The sequence below is a fragment of the Misgurnus anguillicaudatus genome, chromosome 10, assembly GCF_027580225.2.
Source record: "Misgurnus anguillicaudatus chromosome 10, ASM2758022v2, whole genome shotgun sequence".
Lineage (NCBI taxonomy): Eukaryota > Metazoa > Chordata > Actinopteri > Cypriniformes > Cobitidae > Misgurnus > Misgurnus anguillicaudatus.
This window is the reverse complement of record NC_073346.2, coordinates 35,771,554-35,791,409: the sequence shown is the minus strand read 5'-3', so window position 1 is coordinate 35,791,409 and position 19,856 is coordinate 35,771,554. Positions and strand designations below refer to the sequence as shown.

General features: G+C 38.3%; 1 protein-coding gene across 12 annotated transcripts in view; it reads right to left on the bottom strand.

Moving 5' to 3' along the window:
- Positions 1–2,302: 2,302 nt before the first annotated feature.
- The window catches only part of syngap1b (synaptic Ras GTPase activating protein 1b), a 198,908-nt gene continuing 181,354 nt past the window's right edge, over positions 2,303–19,856 (bottom strand). For 5 of the 12 annotated variants that reach the window (XM_055211197.2, XM_055211184.2, XM_055211185.2 and 2 more), the window contains one exon: positions 2,303–6,581. In XM_055211197.2, the coding sequence (XP_055067172.1) occupies positions 6,231–6,581 (351 nt within the window). In that variant the 3' untranslated portion in view covers positions 2,303–6,230. Of the gene's footprint in view, positions 6,702–10,029; positions 11,094–12,759; positions 12,822–19,856 lie in introns of those variants that run through there. The other 7 variants (XM_055211187.2, XM_055211189.2, XM_055211190.2 and 4 more) reach the window with 7 other exon arrangements.

Here is a 19,856-nt window from a genome sequence, read left to right as displayed (position 1 = left end):
AAACTTCAAAATTCATAAAAATTGTGTTCATCTTTGAAAAGTGTCTTGTTGGACAAAACATGTTTTTTTTTTGTTAAATACAGAGCTTTTTTATGATTATCCAGTCTATGGGGAAAATGAATGGGCTTTTTAGCAAGGGAACCAGTGTTTGGCTAACCTCCGGGGTTGGCCTACTCTATGGCAGGCAAACAACAACTACCTAACTTTCCTTTTGAACCGACTATGGCCGTTTCTCAATCTGAAGACAACAGCCTCCTCAGGTTGCATATATGCTGCATACATAATAAAGCCTAGTTTATTTAAGTTAATTGAGCATTACATCATCAAGTCATAAGCATATTACATCAATTTCCGATCAACTAAGAATAATAGTCAACTTTCTTGATGACGTATGCTAAAAAACGCGCCCTTCGGATTGAGAAACCAGTGAATTCTTACCTATGAATGACATATGATGTAATCCAATAACGTTGTCTCTGGTTGTCTCGCACATACAAAAACCTCAAAACAGTCCTCTTTCTCCACACTTGTAAACATTAGAGTGGTAGTTTCGCATATCTCATGCTGGTGCATCACAAGGTTAGTCGTGGTTAAAAAGTACTTTTTTAAAGGTTTTTTTTTTTTTGGCAAAAATGACGATTGTTTCGCTAGATCGACCATCATTGAACCTTATGTCTCCGTTGGGGTCGTTTAGAGCCCTTTGATGCTGCATTGAAACTAAACTGCATTGAAAATGCAAACCGTTGAGGTCCACTAAAGTCCCCTATATGGAGAAAATTCCTCAAAATTTTTTTTTCGACCGAACAAAGTCAGACACAAACATCCTGGATGACAAGGGGGTGAGCAAACCATCAGAATCTTCTTTCATGAAAGTGAAGTATTCCTTTAAATGTGACCTGGAAATGTTTTCCATCCAATAATGAAAATAATTGAAATATGCACATGGACATTTGAAGAGTTTGGTTGCAAAACGCGATAAACGCCATTTAAAAAAAAATTAGTTACCACCAAAATCAGTATTGTAGAAGTAAATTCTTAATTTTACGCAATGGTTAACTTAAATAATTGTGTTATTCTGTCATCTTTTCTCCCATTTCCCCCCTTTCTCTCTTTTGGCAAAGATGAATGCACATTAATATATTGATTCAATAGATTTATTAGCCTGGCTCCGCCCTCCTACGTTATTCCGCTTAATTTTCATTACGCTTCAGAACAACGTCTGGGACTGCTCTGTAGAGTTTCATTTTCTCCGGCAAAAATCTGCAGGTCCAATCAGCGAACAGCGGGGAGTGGCTAAGAACGCAGACGTTGAGGTCGTTCGTCAGACTGAGTGAGATACGTCACGACCAAACGTTAGCGATTGGTTATGGCGGATTCAGAGTGACTCTGGGCAGATCCAATAGTTTTAAACTTCAACAGAGGACCCTCCTTAACGGAAGTAACGCTTTGCAATGGAGCGTGGCCAGACTCTCTGTATAAATGAAATGAATGTACGAGAGTCTGGTTGCACCAGGCTATAGATTTATAGCATTTTGAAAAAAAAAAACGTATCATGGATTTATTACGGAGCCCCTAAGGGGGCATGGAGAAAAAATTTAATAAAGTTTAGTTACTAAACTATTGCGTTTAGTTTTGCGTGCGCACGTGAAACTATCCCGCTCGCACGTGAAAAGTTTCACATGCGCACACGATAGTTTCACGTGTGCACGCAAAACTAAACTTTTTATAAAAATTCTGCACATGAAGGTTTCGCGTGAGCACATGAAAGTAAACTTTAGATTTTTTTTACTCATATGTCACCTTAGGGGCTGGGTAATTTATTGCATTTTGTGAATATAAAAATAATCAAGTTTGTAACAAAAAATAGTGGTTTTCATCTTATCACTTTCTTGGTATAGAAAATACATTTTTACCGAAATAAGTCAAAATGGATTTATTACGTTTTGGAACCAAACACTTCATTTTAAAGTAGATACGGCCACAAAATGTCTTTCAATATGTTCTTATCAACCTCTCATCATCTGTCAATTTTGATTGTGAATATGGAGCATTATATAATATATGAGGTTGCCTGGATTTGTTTGCCTTTGAGAAGAGAAGTAAGAGAATCAACCTCAGATAGATAGATAGATAGATAGATAGATAGATAGATAGATAGATAGATAGATAGATAGATAGATAGATAGATAGATAGATAGATAGATAGATAGATAGATAGATAGATAGATAGATAGATAGATAGATAGATAGATAGATAGATAGATAGATAGATAGAAGAGTCATTTACAAAACCTTACATGAATTCAATAAGAATTTAATTATTTCTTTATTCATCTGTTTAATTGATTTCATTTCTATAATTGGCCCACCCGAAAAATATAAATTCAGATTTATTCAAAAAGAAATGAAAGTCTTTAACAGCATTGAATAAACTAAAAGATGAAATGATAACAGCAGTCATTATATCATTATTACAATAATAATAATAATAATAATCATAATTCAATAACCAGAATATCAACATTCATAACAAATCCAAAAACATTGGCAATACACTCTGACATACCACTCTTTCTATTAATATATATTTATGTATATATATATATATTTATATATACAAAAAGAAATAAATTCCCAAGTGTCTGCCCTTTTTAAAAACTGAAATTTTAGGGGCGGGGCTTATGGCTTGTCAAGAAAGATGAATATGATTGGCTCGTGGTTGGCTGCCAAAGATCAACTGAAGTTTATTAGAAAGAGGCACATCATGGGAACTCCATTCATTTACGGGGGACAAAAACGCAATTACTTGCATGGAAGAGTTGCTCGGCAAGTAATGAGTGAATAAAGCATCGGGCCATATAAAATGTCAGTAAATGGGAACATTTGGAAAAAGTTTCATGACTTTCTACACCGATCCAAACATCTCATCAGACACACAGCACTGTTGTAATTAAAAGCAATGGAAAATGCAATCTTCACGGATCAGCAGGCGATTCATGTCTGGAAAAGTTAATATATGCATACATACAGTAGGTATTTATCCTATAGATTTATATACAACCATTGCTTGGTCACCCAGAACTTGTTACAAAACACCTCGATCAATGTGAAAATGAGTGCAAGCTATAGACTGGCAAAACCTGTGGCAGACGCATGGCAATGCATCATCATAGCTTTCAGACTGCGTATACAGCCTGAGCAAAAAAGTGCTTCCAAAGACTCTTGCCAGAGAGTTGCCACTGTAAATATTACACTTCCAGAAAGTTCTCGTACGCTTACGACCGTCACACATATTGAGGAAAAAGCAAATCGGTAAAGAACATTCTGTACACTGCATATACAAAGATACCCTATATACAAATACATTATATACCGTATATAACCATACATCCAGTATATACACAACGACTGTACACACACTGTATATAAACACAGTCACTCACAATAATATTTAACCTGCATTACCTCTCAAAGTTTAGATTTTTGTCTAGTAGTGAAAAAGGAAGGAAATGTCCGCATCCAAATAATAAAGTTGAACAATTAACACACCAACTTGGCTTTGCTTCGCACAAACTAGCCCACAAAGTTTCTAAATATGAGGAACCAAACTGTCTGATCATCCATAAATCAAAAACACCACAGCGATCGTAGTAAACGAAAGAAATAAAGTAAAAGTTCCCGCATCCTTCTTTCACCGAGTCGTCGCCGTCGAGTATCCAGGATGAAGCAAAGTGCGAGAGTCGGGGAGGGGGAGCAGGTCAACTTTCCTTCGAATATAACGAAAATTCGTTGCAAAGAGATTGTCACATAAACTTTCCACGTTCTCACATTACCAGCATGTAAATCTTCGATCTCATCTGGGTGAGGTCCAGTCCAGAAGTTAAAAAATACAGTTCCAGCCTTTTACAAAATCACTTCAGCGTCTCTTGAGAGAAAAAGGCTGTGCATATTCAGTTTCCCCAAACTAAAAAACACGATTGAGAGACACGGGCAGGTGTGAAGGGCAGAGCTAATGTGACGTTAAGGAGAAGAAGAGGATTGTACCAACATCCTAAATGTATTTAGTTAAGAACCTATAAAACAGCACCTTTAAGATCGATCTGATCCACAAAAGTCCTCCGTCTCTCTCTGTGAAGTCTTTTTCGTGTGCACGTATGGCCGGCCAACCAGCCATTGTGAGGCACAAAAGAACTTCCAAAAGAGCATCCAAAAGCGAACTTGTATTTTCAGAGAGAGGCCACGACGGAGGGAGGGAACCTATTTTGTTTCTTTGGATCGGCTTTGGCACGAGTCAAAGCCTACGTTTGCCCTCCGTCAACCGATCGAATCGCGCGGCATCGCCCTCGAATTAAAACCTGACCAACCGGTCGACTGTCCTAGATGAGGCCTCCAATTAGATTCCAGATTGTCCTCCACGAAGCTTTGCGTTTGGCTGGAGATGAAGGGGATACAAGAGGTGCTTGATGAGCTGCTAACCGATCGACTCGGAGAAGAAATGGACTAACTACCAAAATGGTCTTTATTTCTTCTTTCCAGTTTGCGTTAAACTGGGAGGCAATTGATAGTTTACCTGAGTCGTTCGATTCTACGTATGAGGTATATTCATTTCATTTCATGGCACGTTTTCAGACGATAACCCTGTTATCCCATTTTTCCCCAATGCTTTTTGGGACATAAACAAATTGCCTGGTTTATTACTAAATAGAAGTGAAAGAAGTATAGCCCTCTTAAAAGCTAAAATGGCAATCAGTCCATTCTCCTCTCGTGCCGTCCCAATCCTTCGTATGATACAGTACAGCTCAGTGGTTTTATTGTGCAGATACTATATTGACAAGCGCTTTCGTCTAGGTTGGTTATATTGGTGTAGCTTTGATACATATACATAAAGGCCTCACATCAGCGATGGATTCAATTACAAATGAATGATTTGAAATGTATCAGCAAAGCCATGTAAATGTCTTCCAATGAACTGATCAATATAAAAAAAGTAAACAATGAGAATACAATCAGTATCAGATGGCACATCATGGCAGTGATAGTTCAATGAGGAGTTATAGCTAGCGTTATTTCTGTACAGTACATACGATCTGATTATTTTACACACCAAAATGACAATTTAATGCCAACACAAGCTACTTTTTAAAAACACTAGTTCAAGTCAACATAAAATAACTTCTTTGTTTTAAGCAAGCATGAATCATGTGCATGAAATATTATATTTTGTAATAAAAGTGTAATATATTCTTAATTTAGATAATGTAAAAAATTACTTTCTACAATGCCATCAACTTCCGTTGGATATTTCTTTCTTCGCTGAAAACATGGCACGTCAAAATCCCGCTCAAAAAAAAAACACCCACAAAAGCACTTACACCGTGCCGCTTATTTGCTTTAAATCTCAGCTTTCTTTGCATTTGAGAAAACACTTTTTGTAAAAACGAAACCTGCGTTCTGGCCTCGCATCTCAGTTTTGGTTAAAAGTGTTTCCCCTGACAGAGATCACCTCACGCTTTTAACAAAATCACAAGCATACACATTGAAAAAGATAAATTAAAGGGAAGACAAAGACGAATATGAACATTAAGGATGATGGCGAGATGGTCATGTGAGGTGGTTATGTGACACATAGCAATGCTTTGAGATTTCATAGCACCAGTTAAATACACATAGGTTCTGAGTTTGAGAAGAGAAAACATTGCACAAGTTCAGTCTAGTGAGGCAATTCGAAGACCACAAGCAGTTTGCACACCTGTCACAACGTCCACAACAACACGGCCGCTTCCTCCAGGGTTGAAATCCCGAGAAGATGAAAACATCAACCTTACGTTATCTCAAGAGAAGAGAGGCGTCGACCATTTCTGTAATTCTGTCGTCATTATTCTCGTGTTCGTTTGAAAACCCTGTCAGAAGATACAGAAAGGCACTAGGGACATAGCAAAGTCTCCAAGACAAAGCTGGTTCAATTTAGGTGGTGGTGCGCTTCAAAACATATTGAATAGTTTTTTTGCACGCCATTCCAGCTTCTTTTTGAATATGAACTGACTGCTTTATTTCATTGAAGATTTCAATAGTTTGGATGTGACAGGGGCTTGATCCAAAAACAATATAGGAAAAGTATCAGATCCTATGGAGAGCCCTTTCGTTTTGGATGGTGCAAGCAATGATGCGTCCTTCCTCCCATTGTCCATAATGTACAAAAAGCAAAGCAAAAGACATCTGAAGCTTTATCCTTACAGCTGAAACGTATAGGGAAACGAAAAATGTGACTTTTGATAATTGTTTTGGTCAGTGTTGTTATTGACCTGCTCCCCCTCCAATCTTGCCCCATCCCTGGATGCTGTCGCTGTGATCCCCGTTGCCATAGCGGCCATCACTGGGGCTGATTTTTGGTTGCCACGGAGCTCTCCGTTCTGGCGGGGAAAACGAGGAGGGGGCACTAACGGGAAGGACAAAACTCCGTTCTGGGAGTACGGGGTGGAGGGATCTTCCGCGAAGGACTTTCCAAAGCCAGAAGCGCTGGTCATTTCTCCTCCAAAACTCACACGGGGGTCTGCTGAACCCAAGGAGGAAAGCTGCTTTTCCTAGCGAGACAGAAAGAGAGAAAGAGGAAAGGAGAGGAGGGCAGGGCGAAGGAAAAATGGACAGATGGAGGGATGACGATTTGGCAAAATTAAATCAATGTGACACGATGGGGAGGAGTTCTCATGACGAGAAGAGAAGAATAGTAGAGAAGAACAGGAAGGTCACAGGGGGACGAGAAAGAGAGAAAATATTGAGATGGCAAGGGATTTGGAGGAGCAGTAAAGGAGGAACAAAACAGGAGTGTGAGTTGCACAGCGGAGGAATGAGAAATATCCAGAGATATGCACAGAAAATATGGGAAAGACATACAGAAAGAAAAAGATATTGGAGGTCCAGAGCTGTAATACTTATGTGAAGTTGCACGGCAGAGAGCCAATGATACAGAGTAATTTAAGTCCTAAATATTATTGTACATTGTGATTTTAAAGAATAGGTACTTTATTTATTGAAAAAAACATTAAGAGGGCCATATCATATTGTTTTATTTATAGTATTTTCTTCGTGGTCCAGGGCTGGAAATAGGGGGGGACGCGGTGGGACGGAGTCTGGTGAGTGAATTTCGAGGAGGAATAGAGTATCAACAAAGAGTACAGAAGCACAAGAGGGGAAACTCTGATTCGTTTTTGGCAACAGCCACTAGATGGCGCTTCAGTAGCGCGGGCGCCATTTTGGAATGAAAATTCTCACAGCCAATTCATTCTCAGCAAATCTCACAGGCAAATCAGAAGCGCAATAGTAAGTTTCTTAAAGGAATAGTCTACTCATTTTCAATATTAAAATATGTTACCTTAACTAAGAATTGTTGATGCATCCCTCTGTCGTCTGTGTGCGTGCACGTGGGCGCTGGAGCGCGCTGCGATGCTTCGATGGCATTTGGCTTGGCCCCATTCATTCAATGGTGCCATTTGGAGATAAAGTTAGAAGTTACCAAACACATCAACGTTTTTCCTATTTAAGACGAGTAGTTATACGAGCAAGTTTGGTGGTACAAAATAAAACGTAGCGCTTTTCTAAGCGGATTTAAAAGAGGAACTATATTTTATGGCGTAATAGCACTTTTGGGAGTACTTCGACTCGGCGCAGTAACACCCTCCCTCTCCCATTATGAGAGGGAGAAGGGGAGCGGACTTTTCAGGCGAGTCGAAGTACTCCCAAAAGTGCTATTACGAAATGCTGTATTGTCTTGTATGTATGTGTTGATTTGTTGTTGTTATTATGTAATTCTAATTTATGCTATTTTACACATTTACTACTAATATTAGTTACCAACTCCACTAGGTATGAAATATATTTTGAACATATTAATCCCCTGGATCCCACTACAAACATGATAATCTTATAGAACATGATGCATTGCTCTGTCCTATAATTGCCACTTTTGGACGGTGGCTGTTTTTTTTTTACTTAATCCATTTCGAGCAATTCTAATGTATATTTGTGTATATGTGTATGTATATGGAGCCAAAATATTAGGTGTGGATGAGTTTATGTCGCTATGTATGTATGTAAAATTAGCCTATATAAAAGTGGAAGACGTGTCTAAATATCTGAAAATAAGCTGTAAAAAGGAATAAATGATCACTGGTCTGATTGTATGTTATTCTGTGTTATCATCATTCAGGTTGAGTTTGAACTTTTAATGTACAAAGTAGCTGATATTGCCATCACTTAGTTGACTCCCGAGTCGCTTTCATTCCAAAATGGCGTATTTGTAGGGCTGCTGCTGGGCGCTGGTGTTGCGATGGAACGTTCTATTGAGTTTCCCCTCTTGTGCTTCTATACTCCTTGGTATCACCTCAAACTGGTAAGAAATTTTGAAATGGTGGAATTGAAAAGAAATTATATTAATTCAACTTGATAGCATTTAAAAATGACTCCCTATTATGTTTTTTTTGTGTGCGTTTATTGTAAAACTTTTATTTTGTAATGCATCATTTTGCTTGTCACATGTCACTTCACGGACACAGTGTCACTGTATGACTGATGTATCAGTTTCATTATTTAAAATATCCATTAAGTAAATATTCAACTTTTCACACTTTTCAAAAATATTTCTTTAACCTGAGGACAAATTTGTTTTTTTTTGTGACTTAAAAACATAAGAAAACATACCTATACTGTAAAAAATGAAAAGTTGGATCAACTTAAAAAATTACTTAAATTGGTAAAACCTAAATACATTTTTTTTAAGGGGACAAATCGTGAAATCCGATTTGTTGTTTAAGTCAGTGGTTCTCAAACTGGGGTCCGGGGCCCCCAGGGGGGACGCGAGAGGGTGCCAGGGGGGCCCCAGTTTTATGACATTTTATAAAATACATTCATTTATCATGAATTCTGTGTAATTAAACCTAAAAAAAATAAGGCTACTAACCAACAGCACTACTTTGTATAACTTAATATGTTTTGTTTAATTAAAATGTTAGATTTTAGAACAGTTAGAAATTTTCTTTGGGGGGCCGCGAATGAATGCACCGTACACAAGGGGGGCCGCACGTGGAAAAAGTTTGAGAACAACTGGTTTAAGTGCTATAATTGGGACCCTATCAACCCAGAAAATGTGAAAAAGATCAACCCAGTAACTTAGTTTTGGTAAACCATTTTCTGTAAGCATGTGAAAAAATAGGTAATTGAAATTTGGCTCCCCTTGTGATGTCAGAAGGGGATAATACCGTCCCTTAATCTGCACTGTCCCACCACGACACTGTCATTTAGTGCAGAGATCAGCTCATTTGCATTTAAAAGGACACACCCAAAACAGCACATTTTTGCTCATACCGACAAAGTGGCAATTTTAACATGTTATAATAAATTATCTATATGGTATTTTTTTTAAGCTAAAACTTATACAAAAACACATACGTACTCTGGGGACACCAAAGTTTTATTTCACATCTTAAAAAAATCTTGTGAAATTTCCCTTTAAACTTGTATGTTTAAGTAAAAAATATTTTAAATTAAAAATGTATGTTGAAAAAACTAACCTTTTCTAGGTGATACAACTTTAATTATGTTTTTAAGTTGATCCAACTTTTCACTTTTTACAGTGTAGGAGAAAACTTTGTAATTGTAAAAATTTGGTTGTAAAAATGTTTAATATTATATTGTTTTAGACCCATCTAAAATGACTCCCCTCCTTCAAAACTACAATGTAAAAAAATTCCTACTTGCACTTAATTGTTTTCTTACACAAGTCATTTTAACTTTTTTTGACTAGTGAGGAGTTGGTGTAGAAAATATGACAGTTTTTATTATAGTTATGTTATTACAACTTTATTTTATGGCAACTTCTAAACTTCTGAATTAATTATAACGTATTTATTCAAGTTGTTTAAACATAAACAAGGAATTTTTACAGTGTAAAGTCCCCCCAGTGAATTTCTGCCATTTCCAGCCCTGCTGAGGTCTATCAAAGAAGCATCATTTAGTTCTTTTTTTAATAACCAATACATGAACAGGAAAACTTGATTCCTTATGATATGGCCTCTTTAAAATTATGTAAAGTCTGTACTATAAAATAATTACTAAACATGCAAACATGCAACTTGTGTAACAATTGTGAGATGTGAGAATGAAATAAAATGTATGTAATATGTAGAATATGTACAGGCAGATCCTGACTGTTAATGATATCTGCATTTGTACATCAAATGTGCATGACATGTTATATATCAGTTTAACTGAGGGCTTTACTGTAAGCAACAAATCATCCTAAACAATGGTCCTATCATGAGACACATTTTATGTGAAAGAGGAAACTTGATCAGTACTTAAAATCTTCTTTAAATCAGTACAAATGATTTGTAGAACTCCTATTTGCACTTTCAGTTGTTACATTCTGTTTTCATATAGGCCTAATATTTGTATATTTCTATGTATCATGTTTGTATAAAATTTTGATATTTTATATCAAAATTTGAAAGCTCAAACCAAAACAGCGTGAGACCCACTATTTAGAATGGCAGGTAGTTTTCACACTTTGATTGGTTGGCACAAACCCAAGTTCTCTTGTTAGAGTCCCAACATATATTTCATATAAGCCAATACTATCTCAACCCAATACTTTCCTGCCAACTCTCCAATATCCAGTCCAAATAAAGGCACAAATAGCCCCCAAAACCTAACTTAAACAAAGTTTGTCTCTCGTCCTGTTTGTTTCCATGGAGAGGGCAGGCTTTATGAAATGTTTTGCCTTCACTTTTTAGGATGCACGTGGAACGCCTGGCATGAGGGGTTGGCCAATGTAAAAAATATGGGAATAAAACTCACACCAACCAAGCAAGCCCAACTTAAACAGTCTCAGGTCCGTCCCACCTCACATTTAGTGTGAAAACACCCATTTAGTCCATCACTGTCACTTTCATTTGTCACGTGTGGCTGGACATTCACAAATAGTGGAGACAACGTTTTTTCTTCCAGTCTTATCATCTAATCTTACCTTGAACCTCGGCTCATTTTATATCTAAATCATGCTCAGACTGTTTCTCATCAAGTGCGGTCTTTTTCAGTGATGTCTGCGTTGGGGCAGTAATGGAGGAACATTTGAATTAAACAACCTTAAAAAGCTTGAGAAGTTCTACAAAACAACAAGACCAACATTTGTACTTAATCCATTACCATATTTAACATACTCACCTGTTGTTTTTAAATCTAAACGGGATTAGTTTACCATACTACACTCAACGTTTTAAACACCAAAGGATTTGCTTTGGTTCCAGACTGTTACATTAGCAAAGCGGCTAACGTAATCCAGTCTGACTCAGCTCGGTGTGATTTCGTTTCTCTTCTCAATCAGAACCTAGTGATCATGAATATGAAATTAATGTTTGGAAATTGAGGTTTTAAATAGTCTGCAACACTAAACATAAAGACAGGTGATGACGACAACAGGATTAAAGGGTGCATCTCTGTCAGAACTGAATTCAAGTTGTGTTAGCACTCATGTGAGCGGCATGTTTGGCTGGAACCATTGTTTGAATCTGATCAGACTGAATTGGCCTGTCGGTAATGTACACTTAAAAAAAAAATGGTGCTTTATGATGCCATAGAAGTACCATTTTTGTCTGAATGGTTCTTTGAGGAACCATAAATGGTTCTTTGATGGCATCGCTGTGAGGAACGGTATAAGGAACTAGAAATGGCCATTACATGCCCAGTGATTCAAACCTATTAAATATTTTGGGTTCTTTCGGGTAAATCTGACCCCAAAATCTCATCTGGAGTGATATCTTACACTTGGGTGGACAGTTTTTTTCAAGATCCTCATTTACAAACACTAAGCGACATCAAACATACTTTCATCTTTAATATGTTTTTAAGTTACGTTAACTGTACCCCCCCAAAAAAACAATGCAACAAATTATTTACACAATCATAAACACTGATTTCCTAGGCAACACAACAGCAGCACTGCTACACAACACTCAGTATGCCTACACAAATACTTGAAAAATCACTAGAAGCGCAACAGAAGCACAGACGCACATGTATAATCTTCCACACACACTCTCAGGATCTCATGCACGCTGATAAACGACCCCTGACCCCTGTCAGAGCACCACAGATAAAGATACGGAGATTTCCCAGAATTCTCATCATCTGTTTGGGAGTGTGATGGTTGGGTGGATGATGCAGGTAGAATGGATGTGGTGATACTGTAAGCAATCTTGCACTGAGTCACATGGCCTGTGTTTGAAATGTGTTCGGCTATAATTTTACATAGAAACAATGTAAAACAAATCCCCAGAGACCTGCATTTATTTAAAACAGGACATGGAGGCAATTAGTGTTTTTTTTTTTAGATTATTCTAGATAATGCAATGCTAATAAATCCCACCAGCTTAGTTTTAAATGGGATTTCCCCCCCGGTGTGTATGTGACCCTGGACCACAAAACCAGTCAACCAGGGTATTTTTAAAGCCGAATAAATAAGCTTTACATTGATGTATGTTAGGATAGGACAATATTTAAACTACAGGCCTGAAATAAACTTTACACTTTTTTACGTTTCAGGCAAATCTTTTTCTTCCCCCATCTAGATTAATTTATACTTAATGACCTATAGGCAGGTGTACATGACTTAGTGCAGGTAAAGTGCAGTGCGTGTGGACAAATCTAGTGTACATACAGTGGATGTGAAGGGAGACAGGAGTGGAGTGGGTGGGTCAGTTGAGTCATTACCTGTGCATTCGAAGCGGAGCGGGTGCAAGGCGGGGCTGCACTAGGATGGACTGCCGCCTCCCCTAGGAGAAATCACCGTATCTCATCAACACAGGAGAAGAGAGGAGCAGAAAGGAGAGAGGGAGGAGACAGGAGAAAAGAAAACCGGAGAGAAGATACGAAGAGAGGAGCAGAAGGAAAAAGTAATAGTGGAGAGGACTGGAAAGATGTGAAGAAGAGAAGAGAGCAGCAGAGAGGAGAAGAAAGGAGCAGAGAACAGAAAAGTGAAGTGGAGAGGACCAGAAAGCAGCAGAGAGGAGAAGACACAAAGTGAGAGAAGAAATTAGCAGAGAGGAGAAGAGAGGAGCAGAGAAGAGAATAGTGGAGAAAAGAGAGGAGGGGAAAGGACTGGAAAGGTGTGGAGAGGAGAAGAGAAAAGAAGAGAGGAGCAGAGAGCAGAAAAGTATGGCAGAGAGGACCAGAAAGAAACAGAGATGAGAAGACAGAAATGGAAAGGAGAAGAAAGTAGCAGTGAGGAGAAGAATGAAGCATGCAGGAGAAGAATGGAGTGGAGAGAAGAGAAGAGGGGAGAGGACTGAAGAGGTGGGAAGAAGAGAAGCAGAGAAGAGAGGAGGAAGGAACAGAAAACAGAGGAGCGAAGAGGAGAAGAAAGGAGTGGAGAGGAGAAGAAAGGAGCGGAGAGAAGAGTGGAGGAGAGAAAAGTGAAGAGAAGAAAGGAGTGGAGAGGAGAAGAAAGGAGCGGAAAGATGAAGAGAAGAGCAGAAAGAGAAAAAGAGGAGCAGAGAAGAGAATAGAATAGTGGAAAGAGAGGAGGGGAGAGGAGAAAAAAGCAGCTGAGAGGAGAAGAAAGGAGCAAAGAGAAGAAGAGAGGAGCAGAGCAGAGAATAGTAGAGAGAAGAGAAGAGGGGAGAGGTAAGGAGCAGAGAGAAAAAGAGAGGAGCAGATGAGAGAATAGTGGAGAGAAGAGTCGAGGAGAGAATAGTTGAAAGAAGAGAGGAGGGGAGAAGTAAGAAGCGGAGAGAAGAAGAGAGGAGCGGAGGAGAGAATAGTGGAGAGAAGAGAGGAGGGGAGAGGAGAAGAAAGGAGCTGAGAGGAAAAGAAAGAAGCAGAGAGATGGAGAGACGCGAAGGAGAGAATAGTGGAGAGAAGAGAGGAGAAGTAAGGAGCAGAGAGAAGAAGAGAGGAGCGGAGAAAAGAATAGTGAAGAGAAGAGAGGAGCGGAGGAGAGAATAGTGAAGAGAAGAGAGGAGGGGAGAGATGAAGAAAGGAGTGAAGAGAAGAAGAGAGGAGCAGAGGAGAGAATATTGGAGAGAAGAGAGGAGAGGTAAAGAGCAGAGAGAAGAAGAGAGGAGGGGAGAGGACTTGAGAGTTGGGGAGAAGAGAAGCGAGAAACAGAGAATAGAGAATCAGAGAAGAGAGAAGCAGGGAGCGGAGAGGAGAATAAAGGAGCGAAAGGGAAGAAGAGAGGAGCGAAGAAAAGAGGAGAAGAAGAAAGGAGTGGAGAGGAGAAGAAAGGAGCGAAGAGAAGAAGAGAGGAGCGAAGAAAAGAGGAGAAGAAGAAAGGAGTGGAGAGGAGAAGAAGAGAGGAGGAGAGAAGAGAGGAGAGGAGAAGAAAGGAGCTGAGAGGAGAAGAAAGAAGCAGAGAGATGGAGAGAGACACGAAGGAGAGAATAATGGAGAGAAGAGAGGAGAAGTAAGGAGCAGAGAGAAGAAGAGAGAAGCGGAGGAAAGAATAGTGAAGAGAAGAGAAGAGAGGAGGGGATGAGAGAATAGTGAAGAGAAGAGAGGAGGGGAGAGATGAAGATTGGAGGGAAGAGAAGAAGATAGGATCAGTGGAGATAATATTGGAGAGAAGAGGGGAGAGGTAAAGAGCAGAGAGAAGAAGAGAGGAGGGGAGAGGACTTGAGAGTTGGGGAGAAGAGAAGCGAGAAACAGAGAATAGAGAATCAGAGAAGAGAGGAGCAGGCAGCGGGGAGAAGAAGAAAGGAGTGGAGAGGAGAAGAAAGGAGCGGAGAGAAGAAGAGAGGAGGAGAGAAGAAAGGAGAGGAGAAGAAAGGAGCTGAGAGGAAAAGAAAGAAGCAGAGAGATGGAGAGAGACGCGAAGGAGAGAATAGTGGAGAGAAGAGAGGAGAAGTAAGGAGCAGAGAGAAGAAGAGAGGAGCGGAGAGAAGAAGAGAGGAGTGGAGGAAAGAATAGTGAAGAGAAGAGAGGAGCGGAGGAGAGAATAGTGAAGTGAAGAGAGGAGGGGAGAGATGAAGAAAGGAGTGAAGAGAAGAAGAGAGGAGCAGAGGAGCGAATATTGGAGAGAAGAGGGGAGAGGTAAAGAGCAGAGAGAAGAAGAGAGGAGGGGAGAGGACTTGAGAGTTGGGGAGAAGAGAAGCGAGAAACAGAGAATAGAGAAGCAGAGAAGAGAGAAGCAGGGAGCGGAGAGGAGAATAAAGGAGCGAAAGGGAATAAGAGAGGAGCGAAGAAAAGAGGAGAAGAAAGGAGTGGAGAGGAGAAGAAAGGAGCGGAGAGAAGAAGAGAGGAGCGAAGAAAAGAGGAGAAGAAGAAAGGAGTGGAGAGAAGAAGAACGGAGAGGAGAGAAGAAATGAGGAGCTGAGGTGAGAATAGTGGAGAGAAGAGAGGAGGGGAGAAGTAAGGAGCGGAGAGAAGAAAACAGGAGCGGAGAGGAGGTAAGTAGCAGAGAGGAGTAGACAGAAGTGGAGAGGAGAAAAATGGAGCACACAGGAGAAAAAATGAGTGGAAAGGAGAAGAGATGAGCAGAGAGGAGAAGAGTGGAGCAGTAAAGAGAAGAAAGAAGTGGAGAGGAATAGAGAGGACTAGAGAGGAGCAGAAGAAAAGATTCGAGAGGAGCAGAGAGGAGAGCAAAGGTTTGTGTGTATGTGAAAGTGAAGGTCTGTGGTTCTGTGCACCACTCCCAGCAGGCGGCATGGGGTTGTGTCCATGAGACAAGATCAGCATGCATGCGCACGCACATGCACGCACGCACTCACACACACTCACGCACACACACACATACAATACAAACACAAACATTCCCAGACAAACATTTAAAGGTACATACACAAAGAAAAAATCGCACCATAAAATAAATCATCAAAAGTGATCTAAAGTAGGCTCTCAGCTCTCAGCACCAATATTGCTATTATGATTTTGCAGCCAACATGCAGCCAAAAATATAGCAATGACCAGCAGTAAGACTAATAAACATTCCTTTCTCTTCTCTATACATTCAGAATTATTCTGCTCTTGCTTGAAATGATAATTATTTGTGTTACTGACATGCGGCTGGCTTTATGCATCTAACATGTAGAAAACTGCACACAGCGCACAAACTTCTGCCAAGCACATGAGTATACAAACTAGATGAAAGAACAGAGACATCATTAAAAACTATGGGACAAGTCAAACCAGAGCGCTTCACAAACACAAACTTCTCTTCCACAAATGATCAGAAAGGTTAAATTCAGCATTATTATTAAAGATTAAAATAAAGCTGTACATCACTGTAATGCATAGTGTTCTGTAGTTTATTGCTTTATCTTCTTAGGAATTAGATTTCAATGATTGCAATGAATCAGAAACTCCAGGTGTGCTGATGTAGGGTTGACAAATCTTTCAATTTCCACGCAGAGATGTTTCCCTTCAAATGTCTGCAAGAAAATCTGCTGACTGCTTAACAATGCTTATTACATGGCTCGTTAGAAAGCCTGATTCTGATTGGCCAGGTTTATTATTCCCAGATATCAACCGCTTAAAACTAATTTACAAAGTAAAAAACTGAATCATTTTGAAAGGTAAAGTTTAAAATGACACAAAAATGTCTCTTAATTATATGACATTATACTTAGAAATTAATAAACCAAATATTGTGTTTGTGAAGTTTGAACGTCTTGCCTTATCTTAAAAGCGAAATTATAAAACGGCTCGTTCTGGTTCTTCAGTCTGATTAGTTGAAACGCTCTAAGCCGTGATAAAATACCCCGGTAACTCCACGGTTCAGACCGCATCACAAGTATCACTGCGCCACTGTTGCTGCGTACTGATTTATGAAAATAAACAACACAGTCTTTAATCATTTTTAATTTTTCTACATTTGCACAATTATGGCGATATCCAGATAAATGTCAATAAATATTGTTGAGTCATTTCGTCAATAAAGAGAAAAGGTTCTCTGGGTTGTTGTTGTCTTAAATTGATATTTCCGCTATTATCCACTAAATGGCAATCTTACCCAACTTAAACACTGAGGCATTAACTTAACACAACAGCGTTGTGTTGGATTTAGCGTGACGTGTAAGTTTTGATGGCTCTGAATCTGATCTCTTACAAAAATTTTATTATCTTTTAGCTGAAAATTTGAGAGGTGATAACTGATAAGAGAACACATGAAGGTATAGGATAAAACGGGTTTTTTTGTTGTTGTTTTTGGAAAGCGGATGGTCTGTTCTTTCATTTGATATTTTATGTTTATTTAAAGAAGATCATTTTTAATTTTTAACTTAAAAAAAAAAACGCTGACGGGGAAAGAGTTCAGCATGCTTCCAAGCATATTTGATCATCACTTCAACAGTTGCACGATATAAATGTTAATGTATATTTTAGATGAATGTTGATATATAAAAATAAACACCACAGTCTTTAATCATATTTTCATTGTGTCTTTGCTGCGTCTGTGTTGTTTGTGAACTGCGCTCTGTTGCAGCCACACTTGATTCTGAGGAACTACTTTGTTTGGCGGAAGAGTAATATGTGTACTAATATAATTACAACTTATTTGTGTTTCATTTTGTGAAACCCTGCTATGCATATGAAGTAACCGTTTTATAAACGCAATAAACCCCGCGAAGCAGCGGGGTTACAGTGCATTTTATACTGTATATATATACATTTTATACTCCGCTTCGCGTCGTGCCTAACAACGGCACTTAGCTGTTATAAAATGCACTGGTAACCCACTGCCTCTTGGGGCTTATTGCTTTATTAAAGCATACTTTTAATATAAGGCAAGACGTTCAAACGTCATTAGCAAATAAACATATAAAATATAATTTTTCAAATCAATATTTGAAGAGTTTGGTTCAAATCCGATATCCATCATGATATTATGTCATCTTTTCTCCCTTTCTTCCCAAATCGTGATGAACGCCAGTCCTCCTTCTCTGCAGAATGCAATAATTCCGCTTAACACATCACAGCACACACTTCCATGCATTGTAAACAATAATGGCGGTGCTTTGAATACACACGGAATCCTAGTTTTCCCCATCTAATTTATACTTTGTGATCAACAATCGAACAAAAACTAAACACTACTTTGATTGGCATTGATAAACCCGTGGTGGTTTTCTGTGGCGGGAAAGAAACGTAAGCCACTCGAGCAACAGAAAAACGCCAGCTGTGGCTTGTTCTCACATGACAGCATCAAGCTTCTGTCATGCTAACACATTGACCCCAGAGGATCTTATGAAAAACTTTCCATTATTTTAGTCAACGAAAATCAAGCAGGACCAAAACATTTTACAGTTGATCCTGTCAAAAAAGTTCAGCGACAACGTCCCAAGTATGACAGTACCAATGATAGTGTTCTTAATATCACAAAGTAAGTGTTTTGATTAATGCCATTAATGTCTTAATCTACCGTGGCCTGGAAAGGCAAAAATAAACCACAATGGTGAACCACCCACCTACAAGATCAAAAAACAAATTCACAATTTTTTTTTAACAAATTTACAAGTTTTTTAACAAATGTACAAGTTTTTTAACAAACCCACAATGAGCCAACAAAAGTACAAGCCCCTTAACAAATTTACAATGAGCGAACACAATTACAATCTTTAAAACAAATTTACAAGTGTTTAAAGAAATTAACAATGAGCGAACAAAACTACAAGTTTTAAAACAAATTTATGTAACGGCACCATGTAAACAAACTCGTCACGCTTCCCCGTTTCAGTCTATGTAACCCCAGAAGCGAACGAACAATGCAGTCCTAATTAAAAAGCCTAATACACAACATCGCATTCACAACTCTCATGTGATTCACGGCAATACTTCCGGGTTTCTTCCCACCGGAGGCTCGGATGCGTGACATCAGCCTATTGTATACCCTTTCCGTAATAAATGTAAATTTGTTTTAAAACTTGTAATTTGTTCGCTCATTGTAAATTTGTTAAAAAACTTGTAAATTTGTTCACTCATTGTAAATTTGTTAAAAAACTTGTATATTTGTTCACTCATTGTAAATTTGTTAAAAAAACTTGTAAATTTGTTCACTCATTGTAAATTTGTTAAAAAACTTGTAAATTTGTTCACTCATTGTAAATTTGTAAAAAAAACGTGTAAATTTGTTAAAAAAAAACTTGTACATTTATTCACTCATTGTAAATTTGTTAAAAAACTTGTAAATTTGTTAAAAAAAACCTTGTAAATGTGTTCACTCATTGTAAATTTGTTAAAAAAACTTGTAAATTTGTTCACTCACTGCAAATTTGCCAAAAAACTTGTAAATTTGTTCACTCATTGCAAATCTGTTAAAAAACCCGTACACCTGCTAAAAAAAACTTGTAATTTTTTAAAAAAACTGGTCAATTTGTCAAAAAAACCTTGTAAACCCGCTTCCAATCCTATAAATAAGCAATTTAGCACCTCGAGGCCACCGTATTAATCAGTGTATGCCACTAGTCAACTAAATGAATATAAAATGGCAAAGATGAATGCACATTTATATATTGATTCAATTGATTTATAGCATTAAAAAAAACTTTAATCATGGATTTATTGCATTTTGTGGAAAAAATTATCAGTTTTTATAATAAAACTTTAAAAATAAAATTATGGATTTTAAATTTTAATGTTAGTATAACCTAAAGATGCTATGTGAAAGTTTATAACAGAAAATAGTGGTTTTTATCTTGTCACTTTATTGGTATAGAAAACACCTTTTTTACCCAAATTAGTCAAAATGGATTTATTGCGTTTTGGAACCAAACTCTTCATTTAATGTTAACATCTTATGAGGTAAGGTCACTTCGAGTCGGGTCCAGTGGCCGGTTGCATAAACATAGCCGTGACATTAAGACTGCGTCTTAAGA